This window comes from Anopheles moucheti, chromosome 3 (assembly GCF_943734755.1).
Source record: "Anopheles moucheti chromosome 3, idAnoMoucSN_F20_07, whole genome shotgun sequence".
Lineage (NCBI taxonomy): Eukaryota > Metazoa > Arthropoda > Insecta > Diptera > Culicidae > Anopheles > Anopheles moucheti.
Genome location: NC_069141.1, coordinates 87,704,411 through 87,726,029, shown reverse-complemented (window position 1 = coordinate 87,726,029; position 21,619 = coordinate 87,704,411). Strand labels below are relative to the sequence as shown.

Here is a 21,619-nt window from a genome sequence, read left to right as displayed (position 1 = left end):
ACTCCTCCACGCCTACCCTTTTGCCCCTCGTGTAGCATAATATATTAGACGTTTACTTCAATAGCTCACAATCGCTCCGAATCACTCAACCACCACGCGTAACAGACTCACAGGGGACAGGAGGGAATGTCCATTCATCGTTGTTCGTTGTTCATTTTCTGTTAGATGGTAGCTAAATTATCCAAGTAAAAGAAAAGAAAAAAAACGTGTAATACTTATTGTTTCGCCTAAATATCGCGCAATGTGTCATGCCAACCGTTTAAAAGGGAAACCACTCCGCGTTTGTACAGCAAAGGGATCAGCGAATCGAGCGAAAAATGAGGAAGCAGAAACAAAACACAAAAATTGCGATAACACACGATTAAGCGCGTACTCTCTAGTCATCGTAGCATCGTAGCAAGTGTAGTGTACGAGTAATAAAAAAAAAACATACAGACGAAGAAAACAGACAAACCAAACAAAAAAAATCAGCAGTAACAGCGACCCGTAAAGGTGATACCAAAGTGTTTAAAATGAGAATATACAAAACTAGGCAAAACAAAAACTCTAAAGAAAATGAATGAGAAGGAAACAATGGAGGAAACATTCACGATAAAACTGAAACATGACAAAAAAAAAACACAAAACTCAAGAGTAAGGAGAAAAGTTATAGAAATATAAAGGAAGAACGCTAATTAGCAGCAAAATCACAACAAAAAAAACAATATATACACTTGAAAAACCAGAAACAGAAACACATAAAGGAAATTAACAAACAAAGCCCCAACAAACATACAAAGTTAGTGGAGCAAAGGACATAAAAAAACAAGAAGAAAAAGGAAACCATTACACACAAAACGCAACTGCTGTCACTTACGGAACAATGCCCGAATACACTGAAGAAAAAAAAACATCAATATATCACTGCCCTAAGTGTTTCACTTAAACGTAAACTGAGTAACAAATAGTAACAAAAGTCGGTAAAACAAAACATTAAAACAAATGTTAACGTACACTAAACAGACGTGCTCCGGAGGCGACTCCAAGCGTTTCCCTGCTGTTTGGCCTCCACGTGGGAGAACAGTGGCCAATGCCGCTGTTGATTATTGCAGCTTCACCCCGCAAACGAGTAGGATATGAATTTATCAACCCACGCAAGGACACATGATGGATGAGGATTTTTGTCGCGTAGATTTTTCTACAAATCAAACACGAAAACACATCCACATACAAACAAGTATGTAGCCAGTAAATAGCCATTCCACTGATAAGGAACATCCTGTATGGTATGAGGACAGTGCTAGAGTCTCTTACTAGATTTCCTACATGCGAGGATCGTGTCATAACAACCAAGAGAGTGATGCACCATGTCAGGCTAATGGAAGAATTAGTATTTTCTCATCAACCATCAGAGACGTGCGCGGGCATAGAGAGATGGTCCAGGATCACAACTTGTAGCCTTTTTTTTCAATTTAATTTTCTAGAAAATCGCATTCGTTTTCCCCGGTTTAATTTCCAAAAAGAATGAAATCATTTGATAAGTTTTACTCTGAAAAACGCTACAAAATGCATTATATAGAAACAAAGAAAGAGACGTATGGCAACCCACCTGAACACAAGGGAGGATACGGTTTCAGCCAGTAAAATGATTCAACTACAAAACAAAATCATTCACCATAGAAATAATTCCCTCTCCTTATTCAAAACCAAAACAAAACAAAGAGACAATGGAAACGAACACGAGAAAAATAACAAAAGTCCTATTTTCTATTGCCGTTAGGTGTCATGCGAAATGGTGGAATGGTAAACATTAAACAAAAACCACCCGGAATCGTGTAAAATCGAAACAGAAAAGGGAAAGTATTTGTTGCGGCAAAAGAACGGGAAACGGAAGGCAAAAGGTAAAACAATACAAAGGAAACAGAAAAAAGAACCCAAACCAACAATCACATATTTAGAATAGTGCGTAATATTTGAACAAACAAATAACAAAAAAAAGAAGGAACAGAACATACACAAGACGGTGTGTTTGTGTGTTTAGAACACGAGGTGTGTACGAAGGACGAGACGCGACTTAGCAAATTAAAACAAAAACACATACTCACACACACACACTTACGAAACGTCTGCCGAAAATCGAACGAGAGCGGCCGATAAATACGTAATCGAAATTGCTATAAAACCAAAAACAACCCCAAAAAACAATTGTCAAACAGCTCAACTCGAAACACTCGAAAACGATAAGTGGACAAGTGAACAAGCAAACAAACAAAAAAAAAGATGAAAATAAAAGGCGCCTGAAACGAATGCAAACGATAGAAGCGTGATTTGTGATGAACGGTTTAGGGGTGGAAATCTTCGGCACAAGTGGTAAAAACACAAGTTGAGAAAGAAGGCTCTAGCTTGCCTGCCTGGCAGCACCACATCCCATTGTTCGCTTTGTTATTGCTTATTTTTCTGTTTACACTCCACCGAATGCAGAGGACGAGGTGTGTGTGTGTGTATGTGTGTTTGTAGCTGGTTTTTGGCGGGGGGCGATTAGTTTTCCCATTCGAATACTTCTCCACATCAATCAACAGTCGGGCTGACCATCTCTAAACTCCACAAATACTTCCGTGGTAAAGTGACAACGCGCATGAAGAGGAAAAGAAGATCATTAGAGGGAATCAGATTTTTCGCACCAGCATACATTCTTCTAACCCGTATAGGAAAACATATAAACGATCGATGGAAAGGTGAAAACAACAAAACGTACGCATTTTACATGCAAGAAAAAAAAAGAAATTATAAATCTATTGCAAGAAGTGTTTACAGAAAAAAGGACAACAAACAAACACACACTAATCCCGTTCGAATGGTGCAAGAACTATATAGTGAACGAAAGCCACGTATAACTTTATAGAAAGCAGAGCAGCAACGCGAAAGAAACCCAAAAACATTCACACAACATATAGTTAAAAACAAAAGCATATAAGCAAGTTAAACAATGTAAACAGATCGAATGGAGATAGGTGTGCGAGTGTGCCACACATTGTAGAGATCCCATTTGCACTATCAAACCGAGCATCAAACCGCCATTTTGCATGTCATTATGTTGTACTTTTTCCAGCAACAAAACAACTTTCATATTTAGCGTGTTAGACTTTTGTTTTGTTGATCGTTTGCCGGTGTTTTTGTTTGTTTTTTATAAACATGAACAGTTGTTTCAGTGTTCATTATGCTATAAACAGATAGAATCATAACTTAGCTTCGTCTTTCGATAAGAGAGGCAAAAAGGAAGAGGGCGAGTCGAAACAATGCGTGAAGCGGATTTACAGAAAAGAAAGAAATAAAAGGGACTTCTAATAAGAAGAACAGATTATAAAACAGAAAACTGAACCGGTTCAGAAACACTATCTGCAGAAGAGAAAGAATTTGTAGCTGGAAATTAGAGGAAACGATTCAGCAGACGATCGGCAAACCTAAAGTGGGTGTTTGCTGTTGGAAATGTGCATTCCCATTTGTCCTTCTTTTTTCTCCTAACTCTTTTCCACCATTACCAACCATCCTTAAGATTAATTGTAAGCGAAGGGGAAAAAATAGATTGGCTAAACATTTCGACGGTCTGCGGGTGGGTCGTGCACGATCCTAACGCAATCTAACGCAAAAGAAACCCCAGACAAACAAACAGATGCTAAATGCGATGCGTAGTGGCGAAAGAAAAACGAGAAAATGTGTTACAAAAAAGTCTGAAACTATATAATAAAGATATAAAAAAAGGATTTCAAAATTGTATGTGATCTTTAACTTTGTTCGTGGAGTGGGAAAAAAAGCGGAGTGGAGTGGGTAAAAGGCGTATACATAGGCCCCCTGTCCTTATGCTAGAGGGGTCCTGAAGGGTACCACAAGAGGCTCCTGGCGAAATTTTTCCGTGGTCCTGTCTTGTGCAGACCGACTGCGCTACCATTACACCATCTGGCCACCCCGTGAACCCTTATATTACCATTTTACTTCAACCTATTCATATATTCTATTTCTTGAACGGGATTTTCATAGTTTTTTCAAAAAATATCTAAAAGAATACAAGTTTTATTGGCTAATAACACCACTAAAAAGCGGATGTTGTTTTATCCTCAACAATGCAGACCTCACAATATCGTGATCTTTCTTACTTGTTTTTAATGTTCAGTTATAAAAATAAAACAAAAATATGTTAAAAAATAACAAATCTTCTTTCGCGCGATTTTTTAGACCGTTCATTGGTGAGACAATTTTCAAATCAGTGAATAATCTTAAAATTTAAGTTAAACCACACGAATTGAACCACATACATTATAAGCATTCATTAATCAATTTATCGGCAGCTAATAACAACCGTACGATAGTTTACAAACATGCAACAAATAATACAAGTAATCGCGTAGTAATAAATTGTGTACGCGTGACTCTCAAACTCCGTTGGCAGATGCGAAACCGATTTTCGATTTCTGACACCAAGAGAATATGTTTGTAAGGAGGTGACATCAATTCCCCTCCAGCGAGCTCTCGCATGTAATCATTGAGCGCGAGAGACGATCCTCTAATACATTGGCTCACACCACTGCGCGCTATCAAACTCGTGAGAACGATCGCTAGTGCAAGTGAGAGCGATGCCACGCCTTCTTTCCATAAGGTTCTCCATGTACTGATAAGCACGCACACGATAATAACATACAGGAGAAGTACCGTTATAGCAGAACCGTTACAAGGTGGTTATCACTTCTGCAATCAGATAACTATTTTATTATCTTTACGTTTTTAATAATACTAGTAAAAGAATACAAGTTTTATTGGCTAATAACACCTCTAAAGAGCGGATGATTTTTTATCCTCAACAATGTAGACCCCACATGATCGTGATCTTTCTTACTTGTTTTTATGTTTGGTTATAAAGATAAAATAAAACTAAGTTAAAAAATAACAAATCTTCTTTTTCAAGATATTTCATACCGTTCATTGTTGAGAATGTTTTCAAAACAGTGAATAATATTAAAATTTAAATAAAACTACACGAATAGAACCACAGACATTATCAGCATTCTTTACTGAATTTATTGGCAGCTAATAACAACCGCATGATAGTTTACAAACATGCAACAAATAATATCATTAGTTTCACTTAATTACGCTACATACTCACTTAAAATTTATACAAAATTATAATGCAAATTTTTGAAATCGTTGTGCAAACATTTGTTTTCAACCACCCTGCAGTCATCCGGTTAAATATCACCTCCTGATTTGGATGCTCTCTTATTACATGAAACGCAGCACTGGTGCAATTTTTGTACGCGTGACTCTCAAACTTTCCGTTGGGCAGATGCGAAATTCCATACAAACGAGCCGATTTTCGATTTCGGATACCGAGAGAGCATGACATCATGAGAGGTGACATCAATTCCCCTCCAGCGAGCGTGACAGACGATCTTCTAATACATTGGCTACCACCGCTATCGCATACAACCAAACTCGTGAGAACGATCGCTAGTGCAAGTGAGATAGACGACACGCATTCTTTCCATAAGGTTCTCCATGTACTGATAAGCACGCACACGATAATAGCATACAGGAGAAGAACTGTTACAGGGTGGTTATTAGAATCCGTTATCAGCAAATTATTTTATTATCTTTAAGTTTTTGTGTAAAAAAATTGTGTAGTAGTAAAAGGTGTATACATAGGCCCCCTCTCCTTATGCTAGAGGGGGCCCCGAAGGGTTCCACAAAAGGGTTGTTTAACCGTCTTATCTAAACTACCAATCAATCTCTATGCGATCTGGATTTGATTAATGGTATAAGATGAAGATAAGTAAGGACATAACTTAAAATTACTTACCCTCGTTGGTACGCACGACGCAACTTCACACGTGATTTTCTTTTTTACTCTCAACCAATACGCAACGCACGTTGATATATTCAGCAACATTTCTTTTATTTCCATTTTCTTGGAACTTGATTTTGTCATATACAATCCTGTTTTCTACCATCTGCTGATGTTGCTCTCTCTTGCTCTCTCCTTCGAACAGGATTACATGTAATATTTTACAACGTTTCGTTGCTGCATTAGTATGCGCGAAAAGTTATGCTTTGTATCGTTTTGTGTTTGCTTTTTGTGTTTTTTTTTAATATAATTTCAGTTTTCTCTTTGCTAGTATAAAATATCACATTACAACAGAATATGAGGAGAGGGAAGAAACGAAGATAAGCTACACTAAAGGTGATTAAATAAAGTGTGAAATGAGTGTTGGTTGTTGTTGCTATAAACGTAGTGCACCGCTATATACTACATCGTATAATGAAATACGACGTCATGTATGTTTCTTGCCACCTTTTCTTGCTTTTCACACCATGCACTACGCTGCCAATAGGGAACGACTCAATAAGCAATCGATCAAAACTTTGTTAAGGTCGTTTGGGATGTGAGATACTACACGCTGCCACCGCTGCTGTTGCTACGCGCAAACAGTGGATCATCTCGATCGATCGGAGGTGACGAGGTGAGCACTTCTACATTTTTGGCCGGACCCTGCGTCAGATAACCGGCCGTCGTATTTGGTGCGCCTGCAAAGAAAAATGATGAAATATTTTTGTTAGGTCTTGAGGTCGCAACTTTTCTGCTGATATATGCGTACCCATTAGATATCCTCGCACATCGGTATCGGTTATGAAGAGATCGTGCTTCTGATCACGGTATTCTGCCCAGATCGGATACTGGTTGAGCAGATGCGTGACTCGATCACCGTACGTAAGGTTCGCGCTCATCGCTTTAAGAGCGGCAACAATCTGCGCCTTTACCATCGCTGGATTGTTCGCCAACACTAGGCGGCTGTCGAGTAACGCGACCAGGTAGGGAATTAATTGACATTCTAGTGATTGACGTATAAGTGAATCCTGGAGGTAGAAAGAGATTGCTTAATGTTAATGTATTCTATCTTTGAACGCTTAGTCGCATGTCTACGTACATGTTGACATTTGAACAATCGACTCAAAGTTTCGCAAGCAGTTGCCGTCAGATCTCGATGGTGCTCCATGCAAGATTTCAACGAAGGTATACATTCCGTCTGCGATATAGCGCTGACACAAATCTGGAAGAAAATGAAGGAAAATGTTGCGTTAACCAAGCCGGTACTATTTCATTCGCCACAATAAACTCTTACCTCCGACAGGGAAAGCTGATGCAATACTGTGAGGGCACTCTTTGGCTGAACGGAAAGCTGGCGGAAAAATTTCGGTATGTGCCCAAGAACGGGTATTGAGTCGGCTAGATTCGGCTGAGCGTTCAGCAACAACACCAGTGCCGTTGTAGCTAAATCCAATACATCCTTGTCCATTCCGCTACGGTTGATACTGTCCACAATGAAGTCAAGCAGATCGGCCAGGAACTGTTTCGGTTTGCGCAGCGTCCAACCCGGATTTGACACGTACAGCCTCAGATACACTCCGGACACAACCAGTTCGTTTGAGAGCAGCTCCGGCAAAATTTCGGGATCTCGCCAAGCCGCTTTCGGGTTGCGCTTCTGCTGTACATAGAAACTATCCGCCATATCACGGACCGCATCAGATACGCTCGCTCGGATTTCGTCGTTCCATATTAGCTCCGGATGTTCGTGGATTGATTCATACATTTGTACTGCCACGGAGGTGGAATCGATCATGGCGTCCAGAAATACGGGTGGCAGGTACTTGCACATCGTGATGCGCACCTTCGGACCACTCAGTTTGTCTGCATTCATCTTTGCCAGCAGTTCCGCACACTGCTCCCGAATAGTGGGATTGTTCGAGTTGCAGAACAGATCCAGCAGATAGATAACCGCACCCTTAGTGTGTGCTTCTTTTATCATTTTAGGAACGTTAAGCAACCCAGAGAGCGTCTCCAAAACGCGTGGCTGATGTTCGCGCAAATCCGGATCCTTCAGCACGATTAGATACCGGCCTACGATTTCACAAGCTGCGATCTCCGTAACGCATTCCTTGTTTCTTGACACCAAACAGACGACCTCGAGGGCGAGTGTCTTGATCGTACGACTCTCCTGTCCGCATTCGCTCGTGGACAGTAACCCAAAAAGCATCTCAAAATGCCCAATACATTGGATTTCTACGTTAGTATTCGATTTGATTACCGAAATGAGGGCCTGCAGCGCCATTAGCATATGTTTGATTGCATTCGGATTGTTAGAGAAATCGTACCGGTGGGTGGAACCCGCATCGAAGCTGCCGGATGAGCGTTCCAGCTGATTGCGCTGCTTTGAACGGGCATATTCGCTCAACACGGCGCTGATATCACTTCCGGGGGTAGTTACCGGAGATTGCAGGCCAGCAGTGCGCTTTGCCGGTGGTGGTGGTACCATCGGTTTCCAAGCTTTTGTTGGAACCAATATTCCACCCGCCATAGCCTGGTTAGCCGCTGTCGGTGTCGAATTACCACTGGAATTCGGGACCGTTGTTCCGTGCAGGTGATTGTAGCCCTGCTTGAGGAACTCCAACAAGTCTATCACGAAACTTTTTGGGTTGGTGATCGTAAACGTTGGCATTTCGTTGTAGACGCGGATGAAAATTCCCCCGATCTTAAGCTCGTCGCTGCAATGATGGGTAAATGTGAAAGATCAGCAATATTGTATCAATAGTGCGTTTCTATTTATTCAACTTACCGATGTGCATCGTATGAGAAACCTTGCACAAGCTCGTTAATTTCTCCCACATCTTCGTACTGCTCCCTTGCGGCAACCGTTCGCTGATGTTCGAGAAAATCTGTCAGCTGTGCCCGTGTTCCGTTGTCCCATATGAGGTACGGATTGCGTGTATTCGAATTCAACATTTTCAGCACGTTCTGCTCAGTATCCGACACCATCTTGCCAGCCACGTATGGTGTTAGCAACTGGTCCAGTATGAGTTTTACCACCGTGTTCGCAGGTGGATGTACGCTGCTTATTTTGTACTTCTTATTCTGCAAGCCTTTCTCACATTCCACCGGTAGTTCCGCCTCTTCACCAGTTGCTACAACGGCAGATTCACTGGTTTTCTTCTCCTGCAGCGCCTTATCAATATTGGCAACTGACTGAATCAAGCTCGAGTTATTCTGTATTAAATTCGATGCGTTTTGCGAATACGTCTGGCTCGCTTGCCTTGTTGCAACAGTTTGCGGTGAATCACTTCGCAGGATCGAGGGACTGCTACTGTTGCCTTTAGCACCCGTTGTCGCCTTTAATACGGCTGTCTTCGGGTCATCTACCAGCGTCATGCTGTACCCAGCTAATGCAACACATGCAAGCAACGAGAGTTTGGCAAGATTGTTCGCTACTTGTTGTGTGTTGGATTTTTCCTCCGATGTTACACCGCTTTCATCCAACGTGTAATCGTAGTCGAACAGGAACATCATCAATGACCAAAGTACACCGTTGCGCACGAGATTACATTGCAGCTCAATGTTGTTTACTGCCAAGCTCGTAACTAAGCTAACCGAAAGTGAATGCTTAAAGTAAACTACTCGGCACACATCAGCAATGAGCTGTGGCAGCTCAAGAATCTTCTTCCGGCAGCTATCAAAGCAACAAGCCACATCGAAGCAGCGTGTTATGTTTGAAATCACTTCGTAATGTAGCGAATCACGCTTGGAATCTACACCCATTATAGAGACACAACGTGAGTATGCATCCAGCAGTGCCTCGATACCTTCCTCACGCCGCAGTTCCTCTGCATTCAGTGCAGAACAGTGTACCGTATGGTAGCACAGTTCGGACGCCGCACTGAGCAGTGGAACCGTTTTGGAGAACAGCTGATCGTCCTTCGTTTCCAACCGTATCGTCTTGATAAGCTGCGGGTATCCAGCGTATTTGTACGGCCGAAGTTCTTCTGAATAGCGTTCAAATAGAATCGACTGGGTGCGTAGAATTAGTACGATATTGCTCGGATTGGGTCCATCAGTGTTGAGTGCGTTCCGTGAGCACAAAAACTCGTAGGCACGGTTGACACGTTCAAATATTTCCTATTCGCAACATAAATAAACGATAGCAGTTAGCAATAGAATAAATTAAAAGATTTCATTTTTAAACTCACCCTTCCATTGGGATTTTTATCTGGATGATACATTTGAGCCAAACGATAGTAAGCCTTCCGAATGGCAGACTCCTCTGGGTGGGGATTTTTACTGACGTCAAAGTCCAAATCAAGATACGCTTGTGTTACGGTCATTTCGGAAGGCTTCTTTTCAACTTCCTTACGCCACGCATCTAAAGTGTGCTTTAGCAGTTGTACCTACGAAGAACAAAACAAAACAAATAGTTATCCATTTCCTAACACTCCACCCACAAAAATCATCAGTTTTGGGCTTACCGGATCAGGTATGGGCCAGTTCGGAAACTTTGTGGTATCGCACAGATGTCGAAGATAAAAGATATGACAGAACAGCTCGTTTTCTAGCTGTGGATAGCTTATAACCGGTATCGCCAAGTAAGGATACCGGGCCATCGTGTGGCCTTTGAGCTTGGGCGTAAAATCAGCTATATGGGCAGAAATCTTTTCGATCAGCATGCGACGCATTTCTGAACTCCATATTACCTCTGGCGTATCAAATTCGCCCAGAAACGTTTCGGCGAACTTTTCGGCACTATGGTTCTCCAGGAAGCAGATCATCGCTTCCGGCAGCAGCTGGCCAAGTATGCTTCGGTGCATAATTCCCGACTGCGAGCTACCGTCTTCGCTGCGGAACGCTTGTTTCATGTGCGTCATCTTCAGGAAACGTGCAATCGGCAGGATATTGCTACCGGTATACATAAGCATGAAGTAAAACACTCCCGTCAGATACACCTTCGACATCTCCGGGTTATCCTCCATGATCTGGCACAGCAATGTCGCCACACGTTCAAGTAAACCCGGATCGTGCGTCAGACAAACCTGCACTATATGCGGTAGGCAGATAAATTCTGACAGTTTGCGCGACAATCGCGGCCCTGGAATCAGAACGGCTTCACCGTCGCGTGCTCGACTCGGGAAAAAGCTAGTACACTTGTTAAGGATATCTAGCACATGTTGCGCTAGTTCTGTTTCGTTAAACAATGGTGTGCCCTTTGCCATGAGGCACCACTTTAACTGAGGTATTTGTTGCAACGAACGCCACCCATCCATTCCCACCGCCCAGCAGCGCGTGCGTGGTGTCAAAACACCTTTGGACCAGAGTTCCTTCAACTCGGAGAATGTGACCGGCCCACAACGTTCCGGCTTTTCGTTCTCGCGCTCCACATTGTAGTACCAGTCTTTCTCCTCGTGCAACTTCATGTTCGGACCAGCTTCGATGACGTTCGTTTTGGTGTTTAATGTTGCGCGTCCTTTGTGCAGGTGTGCCAGCGTGATCAAATCCACCAGATAGTTGACATGATCGGTCAGCGGACGACAGTTTGATTTGTGCAGTACTAGGTTCTTTATCAATATTATTAATGCGTCACGAAGCGCAGGAGAAAGACACTGGAAAAAGGGGGGGAAAAAGGTTGTTACGTAAAAATTATGTACTTCCAATACATACGACGGAAAACGTTTCGCTTCTTACCCTATCTAACATTTGGAGAATGTATGGCATATCACTGAAGTAACCTATCTCTTCGTAGTACCGTTTGTACACCTTTGCAAGCGCTTGCAATGAAGTCACCGTAAGCTGATCGTCATTCAAACGGTTACGGCACAACACTCGCCTATACAATGCATTAAACAGCTCGATGCTATAATTATAACGAAGAGAAAACGAGGGTTATGGCTTCCGGAAACGCAAATGCTTCTTGCATGCGGGAACATGGGATTCTACGGATCCCACAGCACTTACGGATTTTTAACCAAATTTTGCGGCCAATCATCTCGCTCTAGCAGCAAACGAATGTAGTAATCACCTATCTTAATTTCGTCCGCCAGGCACTGATACTGCACCTCGAACTCATCGTAATTCCAAGCCACCAGCATGCTGCCCGCAAGGTCCTTGTCGGCCGTAAATTGCCGCAATTCGTTTTCCAACGCCGAACGCAGTTCCTCACGAGTTTTGTGATTCCAAATTAAGTTCGGCATGGCATGGTTTTTACCAAACTGGTAGAAAAACAACGGCAAATTGACCACCTGATCGCCAACCTTTTTCTTCTGGCGCCGGTTACGCAACACGATCGGACGGTTCTTTTGCGTTTGCTGCAACTTCTCTTGACGCACATCGAGCAAATTCATGCCCCAGTGCTTGATGCCCTCCAGGTGTTTCTCGATTAAGTAGTTCAGGCGTTGTTTGCTATTGTTGCCGGAATGTTGTACTGCCAGCTTCAGATTATCTCGAAAGTTCAGCTTATCTTCCTCGACATCTTCCTTCGGGACCGCTTCTTCACTTTCAAGGAATGATAGCAATCCAGCCGGCTAAAAAAGCATTAATTTGGCATATATTAAAATATCATGCATGAAGTAAAATCTGCTGCAAACTTACGAATATTCGTTTTAAAAGATTCATTGCATCGTCACTATCAGTTATCCATAGACCAACCAGATGTCTCGACAACTGTCTATGTGTGATCATAGTGGAATCGTTAGTTGGCGTGTACAACGCTACCAGCAAATGCCGGCAAAGCGCCGCCTCGTCCAGCGCTAACGTTTGCATTTGGGTCGAAATGGGCGCATCACCCTCTTCAATCAAGGCGCGCATTACCAATCCACTGCCCTTGACAATCGCCAGCGACGGATGTTGGAACAGTTTGTACAATGTACGGCCCCTTGATGCAACCATTTCGAGTAGTAAATCGAACTGCTTTCCATCGGTCGTCTCACTGTACGGCACGCACAATGCGAACGTCAGAAAGTCCAACATAGCCGAAAGCACGAGGGCTCCACTGCCAAGGTTCACATGTTTGCTCCACATGTCCAGCAACTGCTCTAGAAAGGCCTTCGTGTGTAGCAGCGATGATTTGTTCAGCTGTTCCTGTTTCAGATCATGATCGGAGTGCATGAGCGAGTTGATCATATCGATTGCGGCGTACGTCACAGCAAGATCGTTGCGTTTGAGGGCGTGCACAACCTTCAGTCCGATTGCTTCCCGAAATCCTGGGAGATTCGTAAATGCAGCAAAGCCAACCTTACTTGCCAGCAGCCGGCGAAGCACGTGAAACGAAGCCTCTAGCTCAACGTTGTTTAGTTGAGCATTATCTTCCTTGCTGCCAATTAAGGCCTGCAGTGCACCCGTTATCAGTCGCTCTTTACTTTCTGCAAAAATACTCTACAATGAAAAGAAGAATGAGTGATCAGAAATTCAGACACTAGCAATAGAAAAAAACCCGTTACGTACATCTTGAGTTACGCTGTAATTTAAACCGCTGTACGGAATGTTCGCATTGAATCGCTCCATCACATCAATGCGCTTCACCGGATACTGATAGTTACTGATGATGTAGCGCAGCAGATTCGCTTCCGTTTCCTCGTCTACACTCACCGTCAGCGGGCCGACCCTTTTACCACGTGGTGTGTTTGAGATACGCACATGCACATCCTGATTTCCGCAGGATCGTACCGCATCAAGCAGCGTCGCCAGCAGCGAGTCTCGATCGTTTGTAATGTATGATCGTACGAGCCCATTCTTGTATTCGATCGAAAACTTCTGAATGTTGTCTGAATGCCGTACAAGCGCGTAAATGTTGTCAAGCGGCCGCAACGTACAGATGCTGTACGTTTGTGGATCACGCTCGAGAACGGTTGTATCGGTTAGGCACAGTATGCGTCGCATCGGTTCCGAGTGACGAGGAGTGATCTTCTGAACAGTAAACTCCGACATGGATGTGTGATGCTGATCGCCACTGTACGCACCGAAGCGCTGCTGTTCGAACTGTTCTAGCGATATTTGCTTCTTCAGCACCTTGATGTCGATGCCAAGATACTGCTGCGCGTTCTGTACGATCATTTGCACAACTTCGTGATTGTTTTCGACGCGAAACAGATGTAACCGACTGTGGCCGCCGTACGCCAGTACAATACCGTTCGGATAATCCTGAATGCCGATGATTCCATCGATGTCCTTGTAGTTGTAGCTGGCCAGCACCGTACTGGTAGTAGGGTCTAGCTGATCCAACGAAGCTGGCGTAACTTCCAACAACGTTGGCAGCGTTGTACCAGACCAATGATGTTTGTAGGCATTGAATTTCTGGAAAAGAAGAGAACATGATAAATTGTACATCATTATTTAACCTGTTGCAACAGTAACACAGCACAAATAAAAAAATAAACTGAAACAAAATATCGACAGAACATAATATGAAAGAGCACATAAAGAGAAAAATATTTACACTACCTTCTTCCAGTGCACCCAATAATGTACATCCTGGCATATCTAATACAAATTTAAATTTTCTCTATCGACTCACACAACCCTTGGCCCAGTCAAACTACTCTCCTGTCGAAACAACAAACGAACGCTCGGTGCAAAACAAGGGTTAGACACTCACTTTTAGCACCGTACAGCACGGCAAACATGGCAGAACCGGTGGTGTCAGCGGAAGAAATGATGCAACAATTGTCTTTAACCACCATGTCCACTCAACCTTCTTGCTACCCGCTTCTTCTCGGTCAGCGGAAGTGGAGGAATGCAATGAAGCTGATGGGAAAGATGACGAATAGAACGACTCGACAGGACTTTCTACATCATCCTGGAAACAACAAACGGAAACGGCAAACGTGAACAATGTGTGCAGATGGCAAGGCGTAGGAGAAGGTGAGAAAGGATATAACAAATGTCAAAGGTTGTATTTGGTCGTTTTGAAACTGGGAATCTTTAAATTAACTTTCCCCGCTGCAATCACAATCAACAGAAAACTGAGGAGCTGAAAAGGATTTGGCATCCAAAAGGGTATAATCAATTCGCAGTGGTTAAGTACAAAACACGAAGGACAAGGTTAAGTGACCGTGTTGCTTTGCATTGCATATTCCACATGAACGGGTTGCTGTTGCCGTGCTGACACAAGAGATGATCTGACCCACTTGTGTTAGATACCGGTGAGACCGAAATTGGTTTTAGTACAGTACTATGTTAAATTAAAATCAAATCCTCAAAAAACAGAAAAATGTGTTTTCTTGAAATATTTCGTCTACTACAGTCGTTTTAAGTTATGAGCCTCTTACTAAATAATGTCATAATAAACAGAAAATTGGCATGAAGGGGTTAGGAAACTGGAAAACTCCATGAAGATATTTTTAATTGTAAAACCATGAACAAACTCTCAAAAACCGCATAAGCAATCCCTCAGTAATATGTAAATGAAGTGAACACAAGTTGGACATGTACAACGATGACCAAGAAAAAACGTACGTAAAAAAATACATGAACAGCGCCACATATATGCGCACAAACACATATCACAACACAAAACAACAACCTAGGCCTGAGTTAATACGTGGGATGAGGTGAGTGTACCGAGCGCCGCCCGCAATGCTTACCAGAGTTTGTTTCGGTTTCTCAGCGAACTCTTTGTGGTATTTCAGCAACGACGTGAGAATCTCGTTGCGGTTTTCGGAGGAAAGCTTGATCGTGTCGATCTTTTTGTCTTTGCGTAGATTCAGCACAAATTCGTATGCCGTCTGCAATCGAAAAGAAAACCCCAACGGGATCAATGTTAACGTAAACAATGACGGGTGGATAACATGTTACTTACATTGCCGGATCGGTTCGGTAGTACACTGATCACCTCACCGTACGGCCACCGGTTGGTGACATCGAATTTATCCGGATTGTACGTCGATACGCCGGTCAATCCGATCGACAGGATGCGCTTGTACTTTCCCTTCCACGAGTGTTTTGTAACGAGAAAACATTCCAGATCGATGCCGTTTTCGGTTGCGTTTGCCATTTTCACTGACACGCCGGCTCAACCGCGAACCGGATGATGATGAACGGATTGTGTTGACCTTTTAGCACTGTCGCCGACGTCGAACCACTGATAAGCCAAACAGCATAAGCAGGCAGCTCGCGTAACTGGGACATACAGCAGCAACAACAAACATGAAATACTATCAGCTCACCAACGACGTCCGTTGATCGTCAGGGGCGGGTCAGCGACATGCGGGATTACTTTTCCGCTTTTCCCAACAATTTACACCTTCGCTTTCTTCAGTGACCAATATATCGTACACTTTTGTATACGCACACAACCAATGATAGGGGCAAGCGTCTACTACTTCAACATATTACTTCCTACAGCAGGAAGCCAATGTCGACTCGCTGTTGCACACACGTCAGGGCTATTATTTTTCGGTGGTAATTGGATACAATTATTGAACGCGACGACGACAACAGTTCCCGGGCTTGCACTGTTTCTTTTCGCGTGTTTATTTTGCTTGCCTATATTTCTGTTTTAACCAACGGATTGGGGTGGAATGAACAGAAGGTGCATGATGTTACTTTCGCAGCTGTTTTTTTGTTCCGAGAAGTACGGTTCGGTGGATGGCAAGTTTTAAAAAAATCGGATGTCGCCAAATCGCTACAAGGTGGTGGTCTGCAATGATACGGAAAGAAAACGAAACCATTAACCCCACGCACCGTGCCCATGGTAACTGAACTAATATCTGCTGGCAGATTGTTTAAACCCTGTACGATGTTGCCTCATTGGTAATCATCGGTTAACATAACGAATATAGTTACGCAGCATTATTTAGCATGTACATCGCCTGCTATATGTCGGCTACATGAAAACGTATACAAATCTCCAAAGCGAAACTATTGCATCGCGAAGCACCCAAGTTTCCGGTTGATTGGCTCATCCACAACGAACGGTACACGATCCTTTGCCCGTACAAATGAATTGTCCAATCACACATAAACGGGCGACTGCAGAGAAGGCCTCGGAAAGAAGCCTTATCTGTTGCTATAAACAAATAAAACGCCAATCGTCCACATAGTTCTTACTTATGCACACGCCTTCCGAAAGATGCTACACACGCATAAATGCGAGAATCACTACACCAGGGGTAAGCGATGGTGACTCAACTGTTGTAATAAGCAAAACATATGAAAAAACACACACTCACTCACAACGGCTGCAACTCCCCTTCCCCATTGCAAAGGGGTTGTTTGATAATTGAACTACTTTTGAAATCGAGATGCTGAAAAAGGGGAGTATATTATCGCTTTGTGATGAAGAATTTCATTTCGCTGTTTCCTCTCGAATGGCCACTGTTTTCTGCTTCTCGCTACATCACACAACACACACACATAATCACCCCCGAAACGGTAGATAAAGATTGGGTAATTGCTATTCTAAATACGCCTAAAAAGTATCCATGGAAGCCACAAACAATACTTCTTACATTGGTGCATTGTTGGATACTCTATTTACCTTAGAAAAACGAGTAGTTTATCACTAATTTATAGAAAAGGTTCCGCCGTACGCACCGAGCCGAGCTTACACTTTATTGCTGTCCATTTTTTATTGCTCATCTGTTTGACAGATGACGATGGAACGGATGAAGTGTATTTCACGCACCATCGGTAGGAAATGGTGTTTGGTGCGTAACTTTTTGTGGTAAACGCATTACAAAAATAGCAGGAAGTATTAGAAAACTGATAGATTAAACACTAATTACTGTATCTGTCCACAAAACAGTTTCTTTCGCTTTTGCCGGTAGGGTGTGAAATACTCCAGCACAGTGATCGCTTTCTGTTTCAATTAAAAACAGTTTTATTTTTGTTTGTCGAAAAAAATGTTTTTTTTCAAATTGAGAAATCTGCAATATACATACAATTTTAATATGTACGAAGAATGTATATAGATTTAAAATGATGCACAATTCTCAATGTTTTAGTTTACCAAGCGCAACGAAAATGTGTATTTTAACCACGGTTGTGCTATAGTGCGGAAGATGTCAAGAACATCAACAACCAAAATATTCACAAACAATTATTCTCGCATTTGTTTTGGCTAGTAGCGTATATTTCGTGTAGTACAAAAATTATCATTATTTTCAGCTAGAATATAGCGGCTCCCTCCCCCTCGCGTTGGTACCATAATGCAGAAATACGAAAAGCTAGAGAAAATAGGCGAAGGCACGTATGGCACTGTGTTCAAGGGCAAAAACCGCGATACGCTGGAAATCGTCGCACTGAAACGGGTCCGGCTCGATGAGGACGACGAAGGTGTGCCCAGTTCGGCGCTGCGGGAAATATGTTTGCTGAAGGAGCTGAAGCATAAAAACATCGTCCGACTGTACGACGTGTTGCACTCGGACAAGAAGCTAACGCTCGTGTTCGAACATTGTGATCAGGATCTGAAGAAGTACTTCGATAGCTTGAACGGTGAGATTGATCCGGACGTGGTGAAAAGCTTCATGTATCAGCTGCTGCGCGGTCTAGCCTTCTGCCACAGTCACAACGTGCTGCACCGGGACCTGAAACCACAGAACCTGCTCATTAACAAGAACGGTGAACTGAAGCTGGCCGATTTTGGGCTGGCCCGTGCGTTCGGTATACCGGTGAAGTGCTATTCAGCAGAGGTAGTTACCCTGTGGTACCGGCCGCCTGATGTTCTCTTCGGTGCCAAACTGTACACGACCAGCATCGATATGTGGTCGGCCGGGTGTATCTTTGCGGAGTTGGCCAATGCTGGGCGGCCACTATTTCCCGGGTCGGACGTTGACGACCAGTTGAAACGAATATTCAAGCTGCTCGGTACACCGGAGGAAGAAAATTGGCCCGGTATAACACAACTCTCGGACTACAAACCCTTTCCTTGTACGTATTTCGATATAAATACTGGTAGAACATAGTAAAAAGGATGCTAAATGAGTACTTCTTTCTCCGCTACACAGTATACCCTCCGACAACATCGTGGAGCCAGGTGGTACCGCGACTTAACTCCAAAGGACGAGATCTGTTGCAAAAGCTGCTCGTCTGCCGTCCACTGCTGAGACTAAGTGCCGAACAGGCAATGTCTCATCCGTACTTTACCGAAAACTGAAAGCGGTTCTAGCAGTTACGGGCGCTGCTGACGACCAAAGTATCCCCCGGAACAACTTCACCACCGGCCACTACTACCGCTACGTCTACATCAGCATCGGAGGTACTGATATGCGAAGACGTGGACAGACAGGACGTTTCCGACGAAATGAGGAGTCCGGCGGTTCCTGCATGCCAAACGAGCGACGTACACATCTCCATCCCACTAGAAACTATCAACGAATGAAGAGACAGGCCAGCGAGTTCCTCCAGTTTCTAGTCACACTACAGTACATTGAGTTCATTTTTACCAAGGTGCGTCGTTCATTGGGCTTTCCTTCACATTATTGTATTGTGATTCCATATATTGAGGACAAGTAGAGAGGAAAAATGAGAACAAAAAAAAAACTAGCATTTGGCTTTAAAAGTTAAGGGTTTCCATAACGTCGCAATCATCAGTTTCCCTCAACGAATCTTCTCGATATTCCGAGCGATTGTGATGAAAAACGATTTCGAACTGATTTGTGTTAGAGTGTGATAAGTTTGTTTTGTTCTATGTTGTTTTCCTGTGTTTCTTTCTTAATTGTTTTATTTTTTTATTACTTGCGATTGGTTCCATAATTAACGACAAAACACGAGAGTAAAGGAATGTTCTCTTTTGCTCAGATTTACAACTAGTTGATGTAACCAGGTACACAGCAATCCAAAGCCATTTGTATGTAAATTACAACAGAAATATATAAACATTAGTGTCAGTAGGAAAACCCCATTGGTGGTAAAGAAATTTAAAGTTATGATGACAACACAACGTAATGTATGTATGTTATGTTTCGTGGTGTATGATGCAACATTAAATAAGCAATAATGTTGGCAAAGTAAATAGAATTTCACTAAATAGTTTTATTAGCTGGGTTGCGTATCGTCGGGCATAATTTCTCGGTTGGAGGTAATACAAATACTAGACAGCATGGATATACATTTACTAGGGTTAACAAATGTATAATACTTCGAAATAGGTTTAATAATAACAAAACTAAAGCAAAATAAAACCCCTCACACCTATTATTTCTTATGACTTTAGTGGCTAAAACGCATTTATTTCTCCGATTTTTACATCACACATAAAATTACATACACATTAAGTTAAATATATGTTTGGTTTACCTTTTTTTTGTTTGTTCCTTTTGTCCTTTTGTGTGTGCGTTTGTTTTTTCCTCTTTTTCACCACCTTCCACACCATCCTGCAACTAGGCGTCTGAATGCTTTTTTCTTCATTAATGAATGTTTGTATTACCAGCCTGCCGCATTTATAATGTGATGTACGTTTGTGTATGCCACCAGAGAAAGAGAGTTTGTGATTTGGTTGTTATATGTGCCGCAAAGTAGTATTATCCTTGTGTTGCTTCATCCTTTCCTTGTTTCCCAGCAATAGTATTTCACTAGTTACTAGTAGAACGGTTTGCGGGCATCCTCCAGTGTATCCGTGCGCGCCCTGTTTTGAACCTTCGCTTTATAATACGCTTTTCGTGGTGGATGATAAGCAAACCTGTCTTCCGTTTGCTGGAAGCAGTTGGTACCGAAGGTAGAAATGGGCTTCTCTTCTAGCTTTTGCCTTCTCTTTACTATCAACTTTGCGCACTCGCACTTGTTCAATGCTTCTAGCCTTACGTTTATTAACTTTTGCTCGTTTTGCATGTTTTTGTTTGTTTGTTTCTTTCTTTCTAACTTTTGTTTCCTTTTGTTCATTTTACAGTTTCTAATAGTTTTGTTATTTATATATACTTTCTTGGATTTTCATGTTTTGTTTCCTTCTTGCGATATAGCTACAATCGAGTTTATTTGTTCCATACTTTTCCAGATTTTCTACCATTTAATTTATGATGTTTTCATGTATCTCATCCGTTTTTGGGCCATTGGTATGCAGCTTTTCTCTTTCCTTTTTTATCAAATCTTCGCTAGTCGTGTGCAAGCTGCACACTGTTTCGAACTTTTTTAACCATTCTGCAACTCTTTCCCGTTTGGTTGGTGGCTACTAGCATAAATGGTTCCATATATGTACTTTCACCTGGATGTTTTTTTTTTGCTGAATTAACTCTTAGTAATCAAATAATTCGCCACTCTCACGTGTGTTTGTGTATGTATGTATGTAAGTGTGTGTGTGAATGAGTCGGTAAGATGTGCAGGAGAAGCCGAGTGTGGATGATTATAAGCGCAATCACAAGCGAAAATGATGAAAAATTGGAACGTTGTCGTTTGTCCACGAACGGGACCAGATGTACTGTGTATGGTTGTCTATTTGAGGTTTAGGATTCCCCGGTTCCATTGCCGGGGGCTGTGGACTTTTCGAGGGGAAATTTTAGTTTGCAACTCTGAATGAATTTATTATTTATTTAGCAATACACTCTTGAACGATACTGCACAATGCTAGAACTGTTTTCACTACTTATTGCAGTTTGGGGGACGCCGCTAAACAAACCAATGCGTTACGTTCCGACATACCTTCGCATATGTCGAATGTGAATTGGCTTCCGAACGGAAAACTTACTGCATGCCTGATGCGCCATCGATGCGGTTCATCATCACTCCTTCGTCATATCCTTTTCAGCATGGTTAGCCGCAACCTATGGTGATGTTATATGTTATAACTAAGAGCGTTTGGGGATTTATACTGCAGTTGCTTGTTGAATTTGCCATTTTCTTCAT

At 42.5% G+C, this 21,619-nt stretch overlaps 2 protein-coding genes across 2 annotated transcripts; one reads left to right on the top strand and one right to left on the bottom strand.

Annotated features, from left to right (window-relative positions):
* Window positions 1-6,063: 6,063 nt before the first annotated feature.
* On the bottom strand, window positions 6,064-15,903 carry LOC128301489 (dnaJ homolog subfamily C member 13). Its single transcript, XM_053038008.1, has 13 exons — window positions 15,642-15,903; window positions 15,427-15,567; window positions 13,289-14,137; window positions 12,437-13,219; window positions 11,804-12,369; window positions 11,534-11,702; window positions 10,324-11,451; window positions 10,048-10,245; window positions 8,643-9,976; window positions 7,152-8,571; window positions 6,957-7,079; window positions 6,627-6,885; window positions 6,064-6,555 (listed from the first exon to the last, which is right to left on the bottom strand). Exons 1-13 carry the CDS (start codon window positions 15,834-15,836, stop codon window positions 6,422-6,424), a joined length of 7,299 nt encoding a protein of 2,432 aa, XP_052893968.1. The 5' UTR covers window positions 15,837-15,903; the 3' UTR covers window positions 6,064-6,421.
* A 1,974-nt stretch (window positions 15,904-17,877) lies between these two features.
* Window positions 17,878-19,376, top strand: LOC128302330 (cyclin-dependent kinase 5 homolog). Its single transcript, XM_053039128.1, has 2 exons — window positions 17,878-18,712; window positions 18,790-19,376. Exons 1-2 carry the CDS (start codon window positions 17,992-17,994, stop codon window positions 18,936-18,938), a joined length of 870 nt encoding a protein of 289 aa, XP_052895088.1. The 5' UTR covers window positions 17,878-17,991; the 3' UTR covers window positions 18,939-19,376.
* Window positions 19,377-21,619: the final 2,243 nt, after the last annotated feature.